General features: G+C 42.7%; 1 protein-coding gene across 1 annotated transcript in view; it reads left to right on the top strand.

Moving 5' to 3' along the window:
* HYDIN (HYDIN axonemal central pair apparatus protein) overlaps positions 1-22,397 on the top strand; it is a 374,533-nt gene that overhangs the window by 207,447 nt on the left and 144,689 nt on the right. Inside the window, exons 22-26 of the mRNA XM_073880040.1 lie at positions 537-775; positions 3,760-4,033; positions 5,825-5,968; positions 11,845-11,988; positions 17,606-17,919. Of these exons, the coding sequence (XP_073736141.1) occupies positions 537-775; positions 3,760-4,033; positions 5,825-5,968; positions 11,845-11,988; positions 17,606-17,919 (1,115 nt within the window). The remainder of the gene's footprint in view (positions 1-536; positions 776-3,759; positions 4,034-5,824; positions 5,969-11,844; positions 11,989-17,605; positions 17,920-22,397) is intronic.

The raw sequence follows: 22,397 nt of genomic DNA, 5'->3' as shown, positions 1-22,397 counted from the left end.
TCTATAATTCAGTCCTGTCATATATTTCAAAGTAAGTTTGAAATTTTAGCAAACAAAATTCCATCAATTATGAAATAATATATATAAAAACTCCCTGTATTGTGTTCATTAATGAAAGCTGTTCATCCTCACTATAACATCATAGAAACTTTGCCCTTGAAAAACATTTGTTTTGAAAAATTACAGATTCCAGGAAGGATGTTGTACCTTCTGTCAGTATCTCAGAATTTGGAGATTAGAGCAGATAATTAGTATCAGCTTGTTAGAGAACTGGACTGTCATCTTGAGAAAGAGATATAAAGAATCTTCACAGAGCACTCAAAAGTGGAATTGTAGGTTTGCTCTTCAGAATCAGATTGCTTTTTGAAAAAAAGAAAAGCCAACAAACACCCAGTTGCTTTGATTAAAAAAAAATAATGTTTGTCTCTGATGTGGAGTTCTGCAGTGCCAGCCATTTGAAGTCTAGAGGGCTTTGACATGAGGAGAATGAAAAGCCAAGAATATCTTCACTGTTAACTTGTAGTCTTATGTTGCAGGCACACAAAAAGTCCCTGTGGACGATTGAACCCAGTAAAGGCATGGTTCCCCCGGAAACTGATGTTCAGCTGACACTGACGGCCAACCTGAATGACATCCTGACCTTCAAAGACACGGTCATTTTGGACATAGAAAATAGCAACACTTACCGGATTCCTGTCCAGGCTTCTGGAGTTGGCTCCACCATCGTCTCAGATAAGCCCTTTGCTCCAGAACTCAATTTGGGAGCGCATTTTAGGTAGGGAGGCATCCTAGACCAATTCTTAAAGATACTACAGATGTTGTATTAGCTGAGCATCACCTCTACTTTGAAAAATTATTTTAAGTAAATAGAATTAGTGTCTTCAACCCTCCCCCCTTCCTGTCTTCACTCTCCCTTCAAATGGATACATCAGCCACAAGGAGACATTTTCTAGGCACAGCGTAGTGGAGTTCTCCAAGCTATGTCCCTCCACACTAGAGAAGAGACTTCTAGAAGTGCATTTTTCTCTCAAACATACAGTGGCTTCTTTGTGACAAATTTAGAATCTCAACCATGACGTCTCCTCTTTAATTCCCATGCACTGCTAATTCCTCTCCATGAATGTAGAAAATACAGATGCAACCTGGTGGTGACCTAAATAGAGTATAATTTGGAAGGTTAAAAAATTTATTGTAGATTATCCAGTTATTGCAAGGCCAGTAATTTTTCTTGTATTATGTCCTCTGCTTGTCTCCCTACCCAAGCACCAACAATTGAGAAGATTGCAATTGGCTCCACCTGAAAAGCTAGGGAATCTCCATATTTATATAAAAGGTGGTACAGGATAGACATCTTTGAGCAGAACAGTCTAAATGCAGCTCTGAAAATGTATGAGGTTTGAATGCTAACAGTAGAGGTTATATATGGGGGTTTATTCATGGTTCCTCAGAGGAGTCACATGGCTGCCACTAGTCGACTCTTGGGGGCCAGTTGAATTTGGCCTATTGCAATACTGTGAACAGATCTCAGAGGGGTACTACTGCCTTCTGGTGTAACAGGCCTTGAAACCAAGATGAACACACCATACTTAGAGAAGATGTGCCTGACAAAAGTCAGTTAGGAGCCCTCCCCACAACCCCATTCACACCTCCTTTCCTCTGCTCCACCTACAACACATGACACTTGATTGAAAATACATTAACCAATAGGCATGAAGTAACAGGTGAGTCAGATAGTTGAATTTCATTTGTTTTCAGAGAAGCATTCAATTACAGTTTTTGTGTCAGCTAGGTATAAAAATGCTCCTCTCCACCTGTCTATTGGCCATCAGCTAGGGCATGTTGTCATTGCCTACCATGTTTCTATTTCCAAACTTCTCATTAAGTGCACTCAAATATAATTATAGAAAACAATATACTGCATGCCAGACTTAATTACATGTTCTCCTTAGTCTACAAATAGTGTCACAAAGCCCCAAAGGATTTTCTGACACTTGCCTAGAAATGGAGAGTTAGCTAATGGTTGTCTATGAATGTAGAAGCAAACTGCAGCTTTTAGCTGCCAATTTCTCCTCTAGACAAACCCTGCAGTTATTCTTTTCACCATAAAATCATAATGCCAGCAGTCTCCAGGAGAAGCGTCAAGAGCAGGGGTGGGCAAAGTGCAGCCCACTGCCTGCTTCTATAAATGAAGTCTTATATTGGCACACGGCTGTGCCCATTCCTATACAGACAGTTTCTGTGGCTCCCTTCACACAATGGAGAGTTGAGTAGTCATGACAGACCACGTGGCCCAACAAGTCTGAAGTATTTATTATTCATCCCTTTACAGAAACAGTTGGCTAAATTTTGAATGTAAGGGTCTGAAAAAATACCCATATGGCGCCTCTTCTGGTTGCATATTTTGGGGCAACTCCCTTAAATTTTCAGAGCTTCTATTTCTTTATCTATAAAATGGGAGAAAATATACTTATTATTACTGGGTTGCTGGGAGGATTGACAGATATACCTACTGTGTATAAGTGACAGAAATGCTGCCTACTTTATAAACAGTTTATATTATTTATTATTTCCCTAAAGCCTGGACATAGCCATAAAGTCAAGCTACTCCAGTAAGCTTGCTCTGTGGATGCATATTTAGATAGAAATGGTTACACCTGACAGTTGGCAAATACTCATTATTTATCGGATGCTTCAACTTACTTATTAGATATGATGCTATTTCTAATGAGGAACAGAGGGGATGAAATCTCAAAGCCTGATAAAATTTTAAAAATAAAAAACAGACCTCAGTCCTGAGATGAGTTTTCTCCCTGGGGGGGAAAAATTTAAGTAAGCTTATAAATCAGTTATTTTATTTTATTTCTATTTTTTTTTTAAGATTTTATATATTTATTTGAGAGAGAGACAGAGATAGCAACAGAGAGCACGAGAAGGGAGGAGGGAGGAGGGGGAGAAGCAGGGAGCCCGATGCGGGGCTCAATCCCAGGACCCCAGGATCATGACCTGAGCCGAAGGCAGACGCTTCACCGACTGAGCCACCCAGGCGCCCCTAAATCAGTTTTTTTTAAAAATACCAAACCAAATCATGTTTGAGCCACCTCCAAGTTCTTAGAAATCCCAGTGTCTCGCAAAGAGCCAGACAATCAAGAGGTTCTTGATAAATATTCATGGGGTAGATGAATAAACAAACAAATGAATTAATGAGTTAAATAGCAGAATTTTTAAAGCACTAGTCTGAGAAAAATGACCACAGCTGATGTTCTGGTCCATCGTACAGTCCCTTTGAGCTTTGGTTGGCCTTGGTGGGTATGTGTGCTTTCTCTTCGAAGTACCCTTCAAGTTGAGCTTGTCACAAGATATTTTGCTCAGTCAGTGGAAATTTACTCAACACAAGTTGAAATGTAGCTCTCCTCCAGTAGGTATTTTGCTTTCCTTTCAACTCCTCAGCATCATTTCTCATAAATTAGAGTGGTCTTTGCACACACTGTGTCTGTGTTCTGTGCCCCTTCCCTGGTAATGGCAACTCAGGGACCAAACCCAGGTGCCGGACTCCAGTCTGTGGCCTCCGTGAGGAGACCCTACCTTGTCCCATTACCGGGGTGGCTCCTTGTAGCCTCGTGATGTAGCCTTCCTAAATTTTTAAAAATATATTTCATTACTCACTTTTTAAATACTCTCCAAGGAGTAAATCCCAAGGGTGTAGAGCTGAACAGAACACCTCAAAGCTGAGTCCTTCCATCCCTGCCTCCTCTTTTCCAGCCTGGACACCTGTTATTACCGCTTCAAGTTGACCAACAAAGGACGTCGGGTCCAACAGTTGTTCTGGATGAACGAAGATTTCTGTCCACAGGACAAGCTGAGCAAGAAGGGCCTGGCTAAGAAGGGTCTTGCTAAGAGCCAGCCCCAACCCCAGTGCTCCCAGGAGCCCAGGGCTCCTCCAGGCCCCGTGTTTCAGCTCCATCCCGTCAGAATGGAGCTGTTCCCAGACCAAACGATTGATGTGATACTCCAAGGCTATTCTGCTACTCCCAGGGTAAGAGGACAGCACGTTTAGAAGCCATTTTTCTCCTAAATAAATCTGTGCTCTGTTTCTTAGGAGAGTCCCTTGACATTTATCTGAAGAAAGGATGTGGTTTTTTCACACAGCACGGAGTTACCATGGCAGCACCCATTGCCTTCAGGGTTCAGCTCTGCTCAGTTTTCTCTTTGTTTCTGCAGCTACCATGAACCCAACCTCACAATACCATTTCAAGTAGGTTCTCATCCCCAGGGTCAGCAGGGACCAGCCAGCAAGTCTCTGACAGAGGGACAGCCAGCATTCAGCCAAAGCTAAGCCTCTTCTTAACACTTAGCAATATTAATTTCATATTTATTCAAAAAGGATGTTTTTAGAGACACTCTCAGCTGCCTCTCCTATCCAGGGATTAGGACATCCTTGGTCCCTTCCCTCTCAACCTGACACAACAGCTTCCTCTTTATAACCATCATCTTTTTATGTGTCAATTAAAAAGCTGAGTTATTTTCAGCAACTCTGATGTCTTGCTCATATTTATATCATCACTATTCTGCTTTAAACATTTAAGCAGCTCCAAATCATTGTCTCTTTATTCCTATTCCCTCATGGAAATTGGAAACTGTCAAAAAAATAAAGGAAACTTCCTAAATTACTCCTGAGCCTCTTCTACCTCACAAATGCAGACTCTCTGGATGAGAAATGATCATGCTTGAGCTCCTGCTGGTGTCACTGAAGTAGGAGGTGATACTGAACTTCTTTCTCACAAAATAGGAAATGATAGAAATTTTTCTCCCTGAAGACAAGATGGGAAAGCCCATCCCTTGCCTTAGCTCCTCTAGGGTCACAGATTTTATTTCCTTTACATTGTTTCTTTGCAGAGCATTTTCAGGCAAAAACAAAAAGGATTCAGTGCAAAAACAAAAAGAAAAAGGTTATTTCCCATCCCGGTAATTAATGTGCTCCTTCTTTCTGTTATTCAAGGATTCAGCCAACTTTTACTCAGTATGTAGCCCATGACAAGCACTGTGCTAGGCACTGAGGCTGCAGAGATGAATAGAATGCAGCCCCTCATCTCAAGACACTGGCCGCCCATTGCAGGAGCACATTTACAATGTTGTTATCAAGAGCCAATCATATTTTTAAAGACATTAAATCTGAGCAGCTGGGATTCTAAATTCAGTTTAAGATTTACTAAAAGCTTCCCGGAATGTTCTTCCCTGTTGTAGTATATAATTGAGAAGAGACTTGAATTCATGAACATCCAAAACCTGAGTACTCTTCAATATAAGCTATTTGTGGTATCCCACTTCACTCGGGGCCCTTTGTTCTTTATAAAAATCTGGGCCTTTTGGGTCCAAAGGAATATTGGTTTCTATAGCATGTTTTTTTTAAATAATCAAGAATGAAAGACAAAATTTTTCTAGCCATAGTCCTGACTAGCTTGTAAGAAATCATGTATCTACCATTGAACTATAAGCCCAGGAAGGATTTTACCTGCCTTGTCTCACTGTTTTGTATGTCCAGTCCCTAACAGTCCTGATACATAATACATGTTGAACTGAATGTAAATCGATTGTGTCCTCAGGAGCAGTCAGAAACCAACACAGGATCCATCCAGGACATACTCGACCAGTCAGACTTTAATAATAGTGTGACAGAGGGCAATCCCTGGAATGCACTGCTCAGAAAAATGTGCTTTTTCCCTGGTGTCTCCAGGCAGGTAGTTGAGAATTAGCTTGCTGATTGTTGAGAAATAAGTTTTCTGAGCTATGGATGTTCCAAAAGTGCTGGTGTGTCTTCTCTCTACAGAGAGTCAAAGAAAAGCTGGTGTGCCATGCCACGATCGGGGCGCAAAAGGGGAAGAGCTTGGTGATGACTGTGAATATCCTCTGTGAGTTCATAGCACCACTCATCCAGCTGTCCACCAAACAGCTCATATACCGACTGGAGAAGGTCAGTGTGGCGTGCTGCCAGGGGCGGGTGCAGTAGGGGTCAGCATGTTCACATTTCCATCTTGGAAGCTAAATTAATGGGAAGCCTGTTAACAGCCACACCCAGCCAATGTTTCTTAAGCTTCAGAGGCCAATACACATTCAACTAAAACTTCTGAATCTAAACCTACATTCCTCTGAAATGTAAATTGCTATAGAAATTCTACTTCCATCATTCCTGGTTTAGAAGACCAAAGTAAGTGAAGGGGTATTCCAGCGCACTGCAAATGCATTTTAGTTGATCCTTTTACTCTAACTAGATTAAATAAACATCACAGTATAGAAAGGGTTGGAGTAGAGTTATTGATAATTATAATAATCAGTAAGAATAGCTGCCACTAGTAACCTCTTTGACCTCGGCTGTAGCGATTTCTTACTAGACACATCACGAGAGGCAAGGGAAACAAAAGCAAAAATGAACTATTAGGACTTCATCAAGATACAAAGCTTCTGCACAGCCAAGGAAACAATCACAAAACTAAAAGGCAGCCTACAGAATGGGAGAAGATATTTACAAATGACATATCTGATAAAGGGTTAGTATCCAATTATCAAACTCAACACCCCCCCCCAAAAAAAACAACAAATAACCCAGTTAAGAAATGGGCAGAACAGGGGTGCCTGGGTGGCTCAGCTGTTAAGCGCCTGCCTTTGGCTCAGGTCATGATCCCAGGGTCCTGGGGTCGAGCCCCCCATCAGGCTCCCCGCTCAGCGGGAAGCCTGCTTCTCCCTCTCCCACTCCCCCTGCTTGTGTTCCCTCTCTTGCTGTGTCTCTCTCTGTCAAATAAATAAATAAAATCTTTATAAAAAAAAAAGAAATGGGCAGAACAGGTGAATAGACACTTTTCCAGAAAAGACATCCAGATAGCTAACAGACACATGAAAAGATGCTCAACATCACTCAGCATCAGGGAAATACAAATCAAAACCACGAAGAGATACCACCTCACACCAGTCAGAATGGCTAAAATTAACAAGTCAGGAAATGACAGATGTTGCCGGGGATGCGGAGAAAGGGGAACCCTCCTAAATGTTGGTGGGAATGCAAGCTGGTGCAACCACTCTGGAAAACAGTATGGAAGTTCCTCAGACAGTTGAAAATAGAACTACCCTGTGATCCAGCAATTGCACTACTAGGTATTTACCCAAAGGATAAAAAATACAGATTTGAAGGGGTACATGCATCTCGATGTTTATAGCAGCAGCATCAACAATAGCCAAACTATGGAGAAGAGCCCAAATGTCCACCAGCTAATGAATGGATAAGGAAGTTGTGATATATATATATAATGGAATATTACTCAGCCATCAAAGAGAATGAAATCTTGCCATTTGCAACGACATGGATGGAGCTAGAGTGTATTATGCTAAGCGAAATAAGTCAATCAGAGAAAGACAAATACCATACGATTTCATTCATGTGGAATTTAAGAAACAAAACAGATGAATATATGGGAGGGGGAAAAGAAGGAGAGAGGGAAACAAACCATAAGAGACTTTTAATGACGGAGAACAAACTAAGGGTTGATGGAGGGAGATGGGTGGGCAATCGGCTAGATGAATGATGGGCATTAAGGAGGGCACCTATGATGAGCACTGGGTGTGGTACATAAGTGATGAACCACTGAATTCTTCTCCAGAAATCAATATTTCACTGTATGTTAACTAACTAGAGTTTAAATAAAAATTTTAAAAAAGAGAAAAAAGAATAGCCCCCACTTAACTGATTAATAGGCACTGGCGTCAAGCTGTTCTCCTCACATACACTTTCCCAGTTGTTCCCTCACAACAATCTATGCTGTAGCTTCTGTTGTCATTCCCATCACACTTGTGAGGAAATGGAGATGCAAGTTAAGCTTTTATGCAGATTACCTAATACTGCCTGAGAATAATCAACTTAAACTGTTTGATTCACACTCTTTAATTTATGTGGCTATAAATGCCCATGACTTTAGATGGCCATTAGGGACAAGCAATGAATGGAGGAGGCAGAGGATGGGGAAAGCTAGGAATTGCAGCCGCTCGGGGCAGGGGGTCAGGATGGTGAGGAGGGGGGGGGACACATCACAGCAGGATGTGACCTACTCCAAGGCAGACTTCCATCCTAGAATTGTGTAAGATCCAAAACAGATACGTGGAGAATGTCTCCCAAGCTGAGGACTGTATTGGTGCTGGAAATCTGGTGAACCAGCCTGACATAGTCAAAGCTGAGAGACTGGTCAAGGTTACAGACTGTAAACAACTTATTAAAATTTAGTTGTTTAAGATTCCATTTTAAACAGTGCTATGAAGAAGAGATAAAAGGCGCTACGAGAACATGTCTTGGAGACATGGCCATATTTCTACATGTGGTCATAGACGGCTTCCTTCAGCAAGGACCTCGAGCTGAGACTTGAAGGAGAAATAGAAGTTAGTCTGGTGATGAGGGAGGGGCAGAGAATCATAGGCGGAGGGAACAGCACATGTGAAGGGCCTGAGTTAGGAAAGAGCTTGGTGAATACACAGAACTGAAAGATCACCTTAGAGAATGTGTCCAGAATGATATGAGGTCCGTCTAGAGAAAATGGGCAGAGGCCAGATGAGTTTGGCATGACTGGGAGGCATGTTCTTGACTTTGGGTTTTGTTCTCGGTGGCCATTGGAGGGCTTTAGGGAGGGAGGGGAGTGACATGGTCAGATTTATTCACTGGAATAGTCATACTGGCTGCTGAGTGGAATATTTATCAAGATCTACCATGTACCAGGCACTGTGTTGAGAGCTAGGGCTATAACAGTGAGAATAGTCCCTCCCAGATGTACCTCACAGTGAACTGGGAAACTAAGTATGAAGTAAGCTGTTGTTCCATAGTGTGGAACATACATAACCAAAGCTAAGTCCTGATGTGGTGTCACACAGATGGATTAAGTTTGGCAGTGCCTAACTGATTATGGGGCAGTCAACGAGGAATCCTTTTGTTACCTGGAGGTTTGCAAGAGAATGTTCAAGACCATTGTTTCTGGTAGCGGATTCCATTATATTTTGTTCATATTAAATATCTGTTGAGCATCCACCACAGATAAAGTGCTCTGCTAGGAGATGAATAAGGGAGCTTATAATCAAGTAGGGGAGGTGAGATGCACAAGTTCACTTCAAGCCAACAGATAGTTTTTGAGCACTTAACATTGTATGGCAACAAAGACACAGCAAAACCCTGGCTTAATGGGCTAGTGGGGAAAGTAGACATTGAAGTAGAATACGGGTTTCAGCTACAGGATGGTCAACTAACTGTGACAAGCTCCATGAGACATATAAAAATTAATACAACACAAGTTCCTGCTACAGTTATTACGTTTTCATTGCTGTATCTTAAAATTTTCCTTTTAAAGTAATCAGGAAAGATATTTATTGGCAAGAGTGCACCAAATTCAGTGTATCGTATTCCTCTAAATTTGGTTATTCAGAGAAAATTCAGTGAATATTTATTGAATATTTTATGCAAGACATTACAGTGTATATTAAACATGCAGCCTGGTTTCTTATTAGATCTCTTTTCTTAAGCCCATAAACACTCATAAAAATGTGTGCATAGTGTTCCTTTCTTCTTTTTATATCCTTAAGCCTTGGGGGTTTTTTTAGTTCTTGTTTAAATCTCTGAGTTTATCACTAGAATAAAAGAATAAATATTTTGAATATGGCAGTGACTTATTGAATTAAAAAACAAATTATTACAACTCTGTGTTGGTTTGTTTTTTCCCTTCTCTTCTTCCCCCCAAATATCATAATTGTGAACTCTGTCCAACTACTGTTTTTTTTTTCTTCATTATTTCCCACTCACATGTAAGCCATATTAGGGACAATAAAGAAATGCGACTTTATTACCCAGCATGCACAAGAGGCCTGTTGGTGTTGGTGTTCTGATTTAATTACATAACACCCAGTTATCTGTCCTGTCTCATTTGGGGCTCGAGGTAGCGGATCTGATTTAGGACATTAGACTGCAATGACACCAGCCCCGCCTATGAGAAGAATTTTTCTATAACCATTTCCTCTGGTTTGATCTACTTTATAATTATGATACCATTCATAAGCCACACAGATGAAGCCACATCTCCGTGGAATTGAAAAGGTCAACTGAAAGTAGCAGCCAGTTTGCTTCATGAAGTCCAGCAGCAAATCCTGTCTCCTGATATTTGGGGAGACAACCCAGAGAGAAGGGGTCATTTTAAAATAGAATGGCTCTGTGTGCATCGTCTCCTTCTCATCGCTAACCTCTAAATGGCCTCTTGCCAAAACCAACCGAGTATGGCTTCTTTGCGTCAAAGCTTCTTGCGGTGACACAGAGGCCTGAAGGTAGGTCACTGGGTGGACAGCCTTTGTATGGCCCAAAAGTGCTGCTTCATCCCTCCCCCCGACTGTAGTATATCATCTGCAAATACAAGGTGAATCCAGTACCTGTATTACCATGTTGGAGGGAAACAATGCCTGGCATCTCATGGAAAGTGCCATACTGAACCCCTGAAAGAACTCTGGGAGTGCACAGGGGACCCATGGAGTACGACTAAGGCAGGGCTGTTGAGGACTGAATGTTTGTGTCCCTCCCCAACCCCAGATTCACATATGGAACTCCTAATCTCCAATGTGATGATGTTGGAGGTGGGGCCTTTGGGAGGTGATTAAGTCATGAAGACAGAGCCCTCAGGAATGGGATGAGTGCCCTGAAATTAGAGATAAGAAAGATGATCTCCCTCTCAGCCATGTGAGGACACGGTGAGAAGCCAGCCATCTAAAGCCAGACACCGGATCTGCTGGCACCTTGATCTTGGACTTTCCAGCCTCCAGAACTGTGAGACATAAATGTCTGTTGTTTAAACTACCCAGTCTGTGACATTTGTTATAGCAGCCCAAACTGACAGAGACACCACGGGCGCTGGTTCCCCAAGCTCCTCAGAGCCAGAGCCAGGGGAGCCAGGAACCACAGCAGAAGGAAGCCTGGGTTGAACAAAGAAGTAGGGACAGAGTCTGACCAAAATATAGAATCAGAAGGATTTAACTGAAACTGGAACAAGGAGAAAAAGCAAAGCAAAACAATGAGGCCTGGTGAAAACAGGCTAGAGTTATGGGAATGATGCGAGGGAGGCTGTCTTTGGAAATTGGAGATTGAGGCCTGTGGTTGCCTCCTGCTGATATTAAAGGACCCCCTTTCCAAAGCACACAGGAAATAATGGTGACTCCGACATCAGAATGAGAAAAATGTTCAGCTAAAGATCCATTTCTGATGCTTTCTCCAGTTAAAAATTAAATTTGATATGTCTAAGAAAGTGAAAAGATGCTTCTAAATCAACTATCCTGGTGTTACAGGAAAAATGTGCAAGAAATAGTTATGAGCATTTGTCAATATAATAATATATAGCAAATGTATAAATTTTTACAAACTGGATATTTTAAGCATAGAAAAAATGTTGTATAAGGAAAATGTTTTGTTCAATATAATGAGGCATGGGTTCTTCTACAAGATATCACTAATTTATTAGATTTTGTTTTATGATACTGGAAACTTCTATAGTAATAATACTATAGAGGCATGGCTTTTATAGGTATTTTTACCCTGGCAGCAAGAGAGTAAGAAATCTAATCTCTGTTTTCTGGCTTATGTAGGATCACTTTTCAGTAGTCCACTACTATAAATTCCAAATGATTTATCTAAATCTGTTCAAGGGTAGGGGGGAAACAGAGAAAGAGACAGAGAGCAAGGAGGGGCAGGGGAAAGCTAATTCTACTGTTAACAATGAATATGAGACTTTGGTTGCTAAAAGCTTACTATGTTTATCATAACTTGCATTCTTCTTTTTCCTCTTGCAGAAACCTAACACTATCCTGGAACCTGATTACCAGCCCTTGGTCATGAAGAACATTTCCACCCTGCCCGTGAATGTGTTACTCTCAACAAGCGAACCCTTTTTTATCTGCGAGACTGATAAATCTCCCCTGCCATTAACTCCGGAGGTAAGTTGACAGAAGGCTGTCCTAACAAGCTCCTAGGAGAGTTGTGTGTGTGACAAAGGAAGAGAATAATGTCAGTATACTACCTAATTTCGGTCCAGACAAATAGAAAGAATTCAAGAAACGAAGAGGAAAGAATACAGAAACTTTTAAATGTCATAAACTCCAATGTCAAGCAACTGTTATTTAATGGTGTAAGAACTTTGGCTCATTATGATGACCCTTCATTCCTGCCCATTGGAATCTTTAGAAAACAGTGACTTCCCACTAACGATAATAGAGATCTTTTAATTCTGCTTTCTCAAATCCAACCAAAGCTCCATATTCTAGGCAAGAGGGAAATAGCTAAAACCCAGTCCCTAGACCAGAGAGCCCATCTCCAGATCCTAAGAAATCTGAACTGCGCTGAGGGAGGAGGCTGTGAGCTTACGGAGCCACCAGCCTGATGCAGGATGCAGTATTCTCTAAACATCCCTACAAGATCACCCCTGCGATCCTTTGCTGCGCATGAGGATGCCAGTGGAAATGGCCGGGCCATGGGGCAGGTGGTACTGCAGAGCTGTAGGAAAGGAGTGAACGAGAAACCAAATCCACACACCATTGTGGTTAGCCTCCCAGTCTATGGAGACAGCTCATGAAGAAGTGGTATAAAGGAGGAAGGGAGGGCAGGCAGTGATAGTGAGATCTCAGAAGAGGGAGCCTGTGACTGAAGATTTGCTGTGAGCCTAACTCAGGGAGATGGATCTTGGGGGCAGAGAGGGGACAGAGCTGCTTAGTGAGAGGGTTGCAGACAGTTCCCAACTGGTGGCTGTAAACTGCACTACCACACTCCCCTCCCCCACAACTCTTTAGTGGGTTTCTTTCAAGCCTAAGCTGGGAAAAAACAGCGAAGATCTTTGAATAGAGAAATAAAAGGCAGAAGAGGCATAAGAAAAACGCCAGAAGAAAAACCTACTGCCAGGGAACCTACACAAGGAAGAAGACTGAAAGTATAAACTTTGTTCTCTACAGTCTCAAATAAATGATAGATGATATGGCCTGTCTTTAAAAAAAAAAAAAAAACTTAAAGATGAGATACAAGTGTTCTAAGTGGAGACAAAGACTAAACTCACAGAGCAGAGGAGAACAAATAGATGACAAAATGAAAATTCAGACATGAACAGCTTTCTCAGTCTGGGTGGTAGATCAGACCCACTCTCTTGTCCCTCCTGAAACCTTAAGAAAAAGGTAGAAATGTTCTGAAGGAAAGAAGCCCAGAACAATAAAATAAAGGGGGAAGAGGATGCGTATAACCAAATAATGAGAGATTTAAACAAATTCTAGAAGATAGAATGAGGATGGAATGGGTTGACAAAAAGACACAAAAACCTGCATTCTAGAAAATTCTCCAGTGAAACTGCAAAGATGTGGGAATCATTCAGCCTAAGCAGTCCAGTCTCAAAGGCAACAAGTGTGAGGAGAGGACTGGAAGTAGAGGGATTCCATGTGCACTAGACAGCTGTCCCACCTGACCCCACACAAAACATAAGGGCAGCAGGCTTTTATCCCAAGACCTAAAGATAAATGCTCTTCCCGCAGAGAAATTGATCAAAATGTCAGGGGAAATTTAATGTTTCTAGTGTGAGTTTCAGCCCTTTAGGATAATTCCTGGTGTCTAGGGTATGTCCATCAACTGATCATGCCCTCTCTGCCCAAGGAAGCTGTTCTGTGGACCAGCCCTATGTTACAAATTGAGACATGGCAGCCTCTAGATTGTTAGGATGCCAGGTTGGGTCGGGAACTACTGCTTCTTGTAGTAACTCTTGTAGCATGGTCTGACCTTTCATATGATTTGCATGTGTAACTTTAATAAAAGCATACATAGAGTTTAAAAAAATAAAGAGCCCCTACAGATCAACAGGAAAAATACCAATAGCCCAATAGAAAAATAGGCAAAGGAAATGAACAGAGTTCACAGAAAGAAAAATAAAGCAGTTCTTAAACATATGAAAATGTGCTCAACTTTAATCACATTAGAAGAAATGCAAATTAAAATTACTATGAAACACATTTTTTTCCTATCAGACTGGCAAAGGGCAAAAATTAGATAGTGTTCTGTGTTGAGAGGGCATGTGGAAACAGGCACTCCCACAGTATTGTGGAAGGTATACATCAGAAGGCAATATGGCTACAGCCATCAAAATTTTAAATGCCCATGCCCTTTGACTTACTTATTCTACTGCTAGGAATTTACCCTTAAGCTCTACAAGATAGCATATAGACAAGAATTTTCATTGCAACATTGATTACAAGAGCAAAAGATTGGGAGTCATTTTCCATCAATAGGAGATTGGTTAAATCATTGTTGACAGAATTTTATGATGGAATAAAATGCAGCTACAAGGCAACTCCATATGCACTGATGGGTGATCTCCCAGTGAAAAAAGCAAATTGCAGAACAAGAATGCACAGTATGCTATAATATGTATAAAAAATTTACAAATACATATATGAACGTGATTTTATATTCATACAGTATCTTCACAAGCATAAGCAAGACACTTGTAACCTTGGCTACCTCAGGGGAGGGGTAAGAGGTTTAGATTTGTTAAAGTAAGGCCATACCTTGTCCTGGGACAGAACGTTATGGAATAGTCAACAGGGAGACATATCTTAGTGAAGTTCCTGGTCTTACTGATAACCAAAGAGTTCTATGGCCTCTAAGCAGAAAAGAAGGGACCCATCAAGGGAGGAGATTAGACTAACCACAGACTTCTCCATGATAATACTTAATGCCAGATGACAATGGAGCGATGACTTCAGAGTTTTGAGAGAAAGAGCAACCCAGGTACTGTCCTTTGAGTGTAAAGACAACAGACACTCTCAGAATGTGAGGAATCAATGAACACAGCATTCAGACAACTTGGTGAAAAACCCATTTGCCAATGAAATACAGCCATTCAGGAGAAGAACCGAATAAGGCACTCAGCGATGAAAAACCCTATCAGGGAAAGACTGGTAGGAAGCACTGAGCCCATTCAGCTGCAGAACCGAGACTACACGACTTGGGTGGTTATGACTTGGGAACAAAATGTTTGAAAGCTTTACTTATAAAAAGTAACACTACAGGGGCGCCTGGGTGGCTCAGTCATAAAGCGTCTGCCTTTGGCTCAGGTCATGATCCCAGGGTCCAGGGATCGAGTCCCGCATCAGGCTCCCTGCTCCGTGGGGGGCCTGCTTCTCCCCCTCCCACTCCCCCTGCTTGTGTTCCCTCTCTCACTGTGTCTGTCTCTGTCAAATAAATAAATAAAATCTTCAAAAAAAAAAAAGTAACACTACAGCCAATAAAAACTGGGAGATGCAGGGAGCATAAGTATGTTGATATTTCCTCCCTTTTTACAGGTGGGCATCAGTAAGCTATTGTCTAAATTGGAACTGCTTAAGACTTAACCATCTTTTTTCTTGATCATACAGGGATAATAATAGTAATTGGCATTTATATACCATACATACACCATGAGCCAGGCACTGCTCTGAACACATCACATAAATATTAACTCATTTCATCCTCTTAAAAAGAGGTAGGGACTGTTATTACCCCCATTTCACAGATGAAGAAACTGAGGTCTAGGAAGGCTAAGCAGCTTTGCTCAAACCCACAGACCTGGTAACTGTCAGAAGCCAGATTTGGACCAAGCAGTCTGGCTCCCAAGTCTTTGATTTTAGGATTAATATCTCTTGTGTAAGAATATTTTTTTCAGGTGGGTTTTTTTTTTTTTGAGGAAAAACAAACCTTTTAAAAAATAGATTAGTCTAATTTCACTTTTGTAAAAATTGTATTTATCCACCCATTCTGTCTGGACTAATGTTTAAAAAATATTAACTCTGAGAAATAATATGTGGTGATATTGTAGATGAGTTTCTCCTTTCTCCTCTTTGTGCTTTTACATATAATGCAGACTTCTGCAGATGTGTATCATTTCTACAAAACAACAAAGGGGCGGAAAGCGTTTAAGTCATTCTTCAAAGATACTGGAACAGTAGGCATTGCAATCGCAAGTGCTGGACATGGTGCCGTCTGCAAGAATGCACTCTAAATTGTACCCCAGCCACCTGCACAAGTGGCCGGCCGTGCTCTCAGATGGGATTAGCTGGCTGAAGAGTCACTGCCCTCCCTCTCATTTCTTGAGTCAGGTGATTGGCTTTAGACACGGAAGCCATCTAATCAAGTCACACTGAGGGGCACGCACAGTGAAATACCTGAACCCGAAAACTCCGTGGAGAGGCAGGAGCTCCGTAAAACACTCATTCCCGCCTCCGACTGCCTTGGGGCACTGTCTGCAAAAGCAGGAGGTGCCTTTCCTGCAGATTAACTGTGGGAATTGAGCAATTCCTGAAAAAGCCAACTGGTAGCCAGGCTTTGTATGGTAAAGTGTTCTAGTGGCCTCGGCATCAAGGAACACATGAGAATTTGAATCAAAGAGAGAAAAGGATAAACACAATCTACTGAACAAACTCTGTCAAGCTTCCAAGTGTCATTTTAAGTTGAATAGAAAATAGCAGAAAGTAGATAACACTGCACTTAAGAGTTAGAATTGCAGACATGAGTAAAGAAATTAAATTGCTTAATCCATCCCTTTCTGGGTCACCCGCTCCAGAGCCCCTCCCCCAGGGCTTTAAAAGCCTTTTAAAAATTTCTTTTTTTTTTTTTTTAAAGATTTTATTTATTTATTTGACAGGGAGAGACAGCGAGAGCAGGAACGCAAGCAGGAGGAGTGGGAGAGGGAGAAACAGGCTTCCCGCTGAGCAGGGAGCCCAATGTGGGACTCGATCCCAGGACCCTGGGATCATGACCTGAGCCGAAGGCAGACGCTTAACGACTGAGCCACCCAGGCGCCCGCCTTTTAAAAATTTCTTAAGCAACGGATTTTTCCCACTTGTCTAGGAAGAGCATTTTACAATCTAATTTATTTTCAGTTAAGAGTATTTTATTTTATTCTATTTTTTAATTTTTAATTCTTTTTTTAAAATTTTATTTATTTATTTGAGAGAGAGAATGAAAGAGAGAGAGAGAGCATGAGAGGGAGGAGGGTCAGAGGGAGAAGCAGACTCCCTGCTCAGCAGGGAGCCTGATGTGGGACTCTATCCCGGGACTCCAGGATCATGACCTGAGCCGAAGGCAGTCACTCAACCAACTGAGCCACCCAGGTGCCCAGTTAAGAGTATTTTAAATAGTTATTCATTGCAGACTTTCCCTTTTGCAAGTCCTCAATCCTTATAACTTCACAACTATTACCAAAATCCCTTCCTTCAAATGATTCCTGTCCAGATTTTCCTTGCTTTCATTTTCAACTAATAAAATGTATATAAAATATCTATAGTTATCAATACAGTGTAAAATCTATATAGATTTAGATATACTGGCTATTTAATTATGCGTAGTGTGAATATATAATTACGGACCAGAGAAGTGTGGATATATATATATTTCATACTAATCTGTGTGTACATATATGTGTGTGCATCTGCATGTGTGTAGGTACATAAATACATATAAATCACTTCGGTTGTCCTGTTTGAGGGAGCAGGTTAGAAATGCATAGTACAAAGGTTAGTAATTCCCCCATTATCTTGTTTGTAGCCTATTAAACTGGAGATTGATGGAGAAAAAAACTTGCTGGTCAAATTTGACCCTTCCTACAGAAATGATTTGAACAACTGGGTGGCAGAAGAAATTCTAGCGATCAAGTACATGGAGCACCCTCAAGTAGATAGCCTGAACCTGCGTGGAGAAGTGAACTACCCCAACCTCAGCTTTGAGACCATGGAGCTGGATTTTGGCTGTATCCTGAATGATACTGAGGTGATCCGATACATAACAATGACCAACTGCAGCCCCTTGGTGGTGAAGTTCCGCTGGTTCTTCCTGGTGGACAACGAGGAAAATCAGATAAGGTACCACCTGCCCGGCAGTTCTTCAGAGCTCTTCTCTACTGGTCATTTTCCTCTCCTTTCGGCTTTGCACTAGGTTTCCTGAATTCTGTGTGCTGGTCTTTCACATTTCAGTTCCAACAACTGATTACTGACAGAAAGAACAAAGGGCCTCAAATCATGGTTCATCCTAGATTTTCAAATGGGAAAACCAGATGAAACATCTTTGAGTTGAGAGCCCCTATTTCCCCCAGATTAGCAGTTCAATATCCATAAGCCTGCTTTAATTTTGAATTGAGTGGTTGGATCATTAGAAATTCGTCACTAAAAAATGAAGTCTTTATAGCGTTTTCTTAAGCATTTCAAACCCAAGCACGAATCGAGGATTACAATACGTTGAGTATGTGCTGCACTGAGCTCCAGGCTCTGCATATTTCAGTGGGTTCGAGTCTACCCCATATATATACACACACATGTCCATGCAGACGTATATATCTGCACAAAGTAGTGGGAGGTGGTGAGTGCTGAAAGAGGAAAGCCGTTTTCACGATATTTGGATTTAGAAGTGTCTCTCTGTTCAATTAAAAGCTAAATCCAAACTTAATTTGGAAAACACTCCTTAAAAAAAACAATAAACAGCCTGTTTCGGGCCTTAGGAACATTTTCTTGGGGAGTCCAAAGCCTCACTGGTGACCAGAACAAACGGGCTTCTGTATATCTCCCTCTTGGATGTTTGGCCAGCTCTGTGTTCAGCCCCTGAATGTCCAGTAGCCACTCTGAATAGGAAAGTCTCATGTTGTTTCCTTGGCTCGACGGTACTTCCTATATGCAAGCCTCATCTTGTAGATGACAGCCAGCTTTTCCCTTCCCTTGCTTGTTACCATGGTAACCACGGCTTGCTCTCGATGTCTTTCAAAGACATCTAATGATGACCCAGCGTAGCCCTGAAGCTGGGCCGGGGCCCGAATGACAGAGCCTGCTCATTAGATGCCAAGGACTGTTTTGGTTTGGGATGAAATCAGCCAACCTGACCTAATGAACTTTGAATACCAGATTCTGTGAAGTTATTTTGATGTAACATAGCTACATGAGTTTATTCTATCCAGGAGCCAGGGACATGCTTTATTTTTCATTTTTGAGAGGCCATTTCCATAATTAAAATAATGGCATTTTGAAAATATACTTGGCCAATACTGGAAATGATGCACTTAATTTTTCATGGTTTAAGCATCTTTTTAACCATTTTCCCCATCTTAAGGATCTTCCTATATCTCAATATCAAACCTCTGCTTATAATTCATTTGTTCACTCATTCACTCATTCACTCAGAGAGTCATTCAGAAAACATTGGATAAGTGACTCTTATGCATCAGACAATGTGTGAGGCGTCAGGGATATAAAAGTGAATAAGACTTTATCCCTGGCCTGAGGCTTTGGGGGAAGCAGAGGGAACATGTGATAACACCAGGCTCTGAGGAAGGACAGAGCAGGGATGACAGCTCAGAAGAATCCAAGAAGACTGCCCTGAGAAGCACAGTTCAGTGTCTCCGGTGGAGCAACAAGGAAACACTCTACCTAACAGGAATAGCATGTTTATGTTAGTTAGGATTCATGGATTGCATTCTGTCACAAGTGACAGGAAACCTGACCCCAAACAAAAACGAAAAAGAAAAGACATTCACTGGCTCCTACAACTCGAAAGTCCAGATTCACTCTGGCTTCCGGCCCAGCTTAAAGTGAGGCTCAAACAGTGTCACCAGAGCCAGGGGCCCCATCTTTCAGCTCTGCTCTCTCTCGTGTGTTAGCCAAGTTTTCAGGTCAGCTTTTCTTCCATGGTCCCCACATGGCTGCCGGCACTCCTGGGGCCGCATCCTTGCAGATCTGAGCTCCCAGAAAGGAACATTAGGCCTTGTCCCAGAACTCTCTGGAAATTCACTCTGATCAGACCACTTCAGTCACATTGCCTGTCCCCTCCCCAAGTCAGTGGCTCAGTGGAGGGCAAAGTACTGATCAGCGTTGTCTGGGCCACCTGCCCCACACCAAGGGCTGCCGTGGTGACCTCAGAACCCCGTGGACTGAATGGGGTGGGAGTCAGGCAGATCTCCCGACAAAAGCTGACATATGGGAGAATGAAGCCTGGAAGGGCGAGGATGCATCTACCAGTGTCCACAGAGGGCCCGTCGGCGTGGCTAGAGCACAGACTTCACTGGCCGGGGAGAAGCCAGGGAGAAGTCTAGGGTGTAGCTTGGCAGTCATATGTGAGAGGCCTGGTGCCTGAGATAAGGAGTTTAAAAGACTCTTGGAAGCAGTGGGGAGATTTGTAAACCAGAGGCAACAAAGTCTGCTTTCTTTTTTCTTCAGAAAGATAACTCAGCCTCATTCAACATGGCTACCCAACCCCTGCTTCCAAAACACCTGCCTTTCTTGCTTTGAATAACACTGCACTCTCCTGCTTTCCTGCTCATCCCCTCAACCTTCCACGCCTTCTCAGCCCTGGGCCAGGAGCAGGTGCACTGTTTGTGGGATGCAGGGCTTCCTCCTAGGCCCCTGCTCTTCTTGTAATGGCAGCTAATGCCTGTCACGGAGGCTTCTGACTGTCTCCACCTAGACCCTCTGCTGAGTCCCAAGGCCTTCTCCTTCTTGACAGCTCCTCCTGGGTGTTTCCCAGGTGAATCATGTCCAACATGGCCCGTGCCAAACTCGGGCTCTTCCCAGGCCCCCTCCCTGCCTCTCCTCCAGAGCCACCCGTCCCCAAGAATCACAGTGTTGTCCTGAGAGGCACCTAGATTCCTTCCCATCCCTGACCTCACTCAGCAAGCCCATCACCAAGTGCTACCTATTCTGCCTTCTAAAACCTCCTCATTCCCATGTCCATGGTGATTACCCTAATTCAAGTCACCATCCTCTCTTGTCTGGACCATTTTAATGCCCCCAGCCGGACTCCATCATCCATCCAGGTAACCAAGTGATGAACAGGTCACTGCCCTGGTTTTCAGCCTTCAGTGAGGACCCACGCTTCTCAGGATGAAGTACAAAATACCTACTCTGCTCAGTAAAGCTCAGCGTGGGCTGTCCCTGTGTTTCTCCCCAGTTTCTTCTCACTTCGCTCTGCCCCCACCATGCCGGCCCCTTTCCCGTCCAGTGCCGTTCCTGTCTAAGCCTGCACTCTCTGCTGGAAGCTCTTTCCCACGCCCCACCTCACCAGCCCCTGCTCCCTTGTCAAGTCTCAGCCCCAGTGAGCTTCCCCGGGAAGCTGTCTGGAGACCCTTCCTTACCTGGCCTCCCCTGTTGTGGGCCCTGGTAGCCCATCTCCTTCGGGATACATCACACTTGTAATTATGGCTCAGTGTCCAACGTCCCGGCTGGCTCTTCATCCCCTCGAGGCCAGGGAGCTCATCCGTCCTGTCACCTCTGGATCCCAGAGCCCAGCACAGAGTAGGTCCTCAAAAGGTATTTTCTAATTTGTAACTGCTCCCCCCGCCCTGGGTATTTGTGGTGAGGGAGAATCATTTCATCGCTGATTAAAGATTCTTTTCTGTTGGCTTCTTGGCACCTATCAAATGGAAAGGTTCAAGGTATAAATGTCACCTTGATTAGAAAAAAAAATGCCACTTGCCTTTCAGACAGGCTTTCTCTGCAGATAGTCAGAAAAACATAAACCACTCATTGGCTAAAGGTCACTTTTATCAGGTATACCAACACTAACCTTTCTTTTCCAATTAGAATTTCCCTAAGTCTTACTGTTAGTAAAAGAAAGAGGCTTTTCTTTTTCTTTTATTAGGGCTGGCTGGATATGAGGATGTCCAGCCACTCTCACCATCTCTCCCTGTCATAGCACACATACATCTGCTGTGTGTGCACACATGTGTACACACGCATGTGTGCATGGATGTGATTTTGTAGGCATTTCTGGGCCATTTAAAGCATCTCTCTTGTTTAAGCTTTTTATTTTTTTTCCGAGTTGGCCCTCATATCACATAAAAGAACAAAGACAGAAGCAAAATGGACAAGCATGCTAAGAAAGCACTCCCTAAGAGGAAAGCCGGTCGTTGTCTTAGACACCTGCTTATCCACGTGAGTTCATGTACATGACTGGGTTCGGGACTGACTTTGGGAGCTGACAGGCCAGGCCGTGCGTACATACACATGTCATGAGGAAGCCGGGGTGAAAGATAAGGTGCAGGTATGTCTGCTGGCAAGAGCCAGCGCTGTAGGAACGTGTCCCTTCTTGGGTCTGTCTCTTTGGCGTGACTGCTCAGCTGGTCGAGAAAATGATGCTTCACGGCATCTGTGTGGAAGAGACACACAGGCAGCCCACACGTGAAGCAGCCTTTAACCCCTAGGAGGTGAGAAAGATGTTAGCTCGGCTGGCATCTTTGCCCCAGCTCAGGGCCGCAAAGCTGAGGTGATGCTAGAACTTAGAGCACGTGGCCAAGTGGTCTCCAAGGACAGCGTGGCCTTTTTAAAAAAATTTATTATTTTTTTATTTAAATTCAATTAAT

Source organism: Callorhinus ursinus, unplaced genomic scaffold (assembly GCF_003265705.2).
Source record: "Callorhinus ursinus isolate GAN/ISIS: 27379988/994484 unplaced genomic scaffold, GSC_fseal_2.0 scaffold37, whole genome shotgun sequence".
Classification (NCBI taxonomy): domain Eukaryota; kingdom Metazoa; phylum Chordata; class Mammalia; order Carnivora; family Otariidae; genus Callorhinus; species Callorhinus ursinus.
This window is presented reverse-complemented; position numbering and strand designations above follow the sequence as displayed.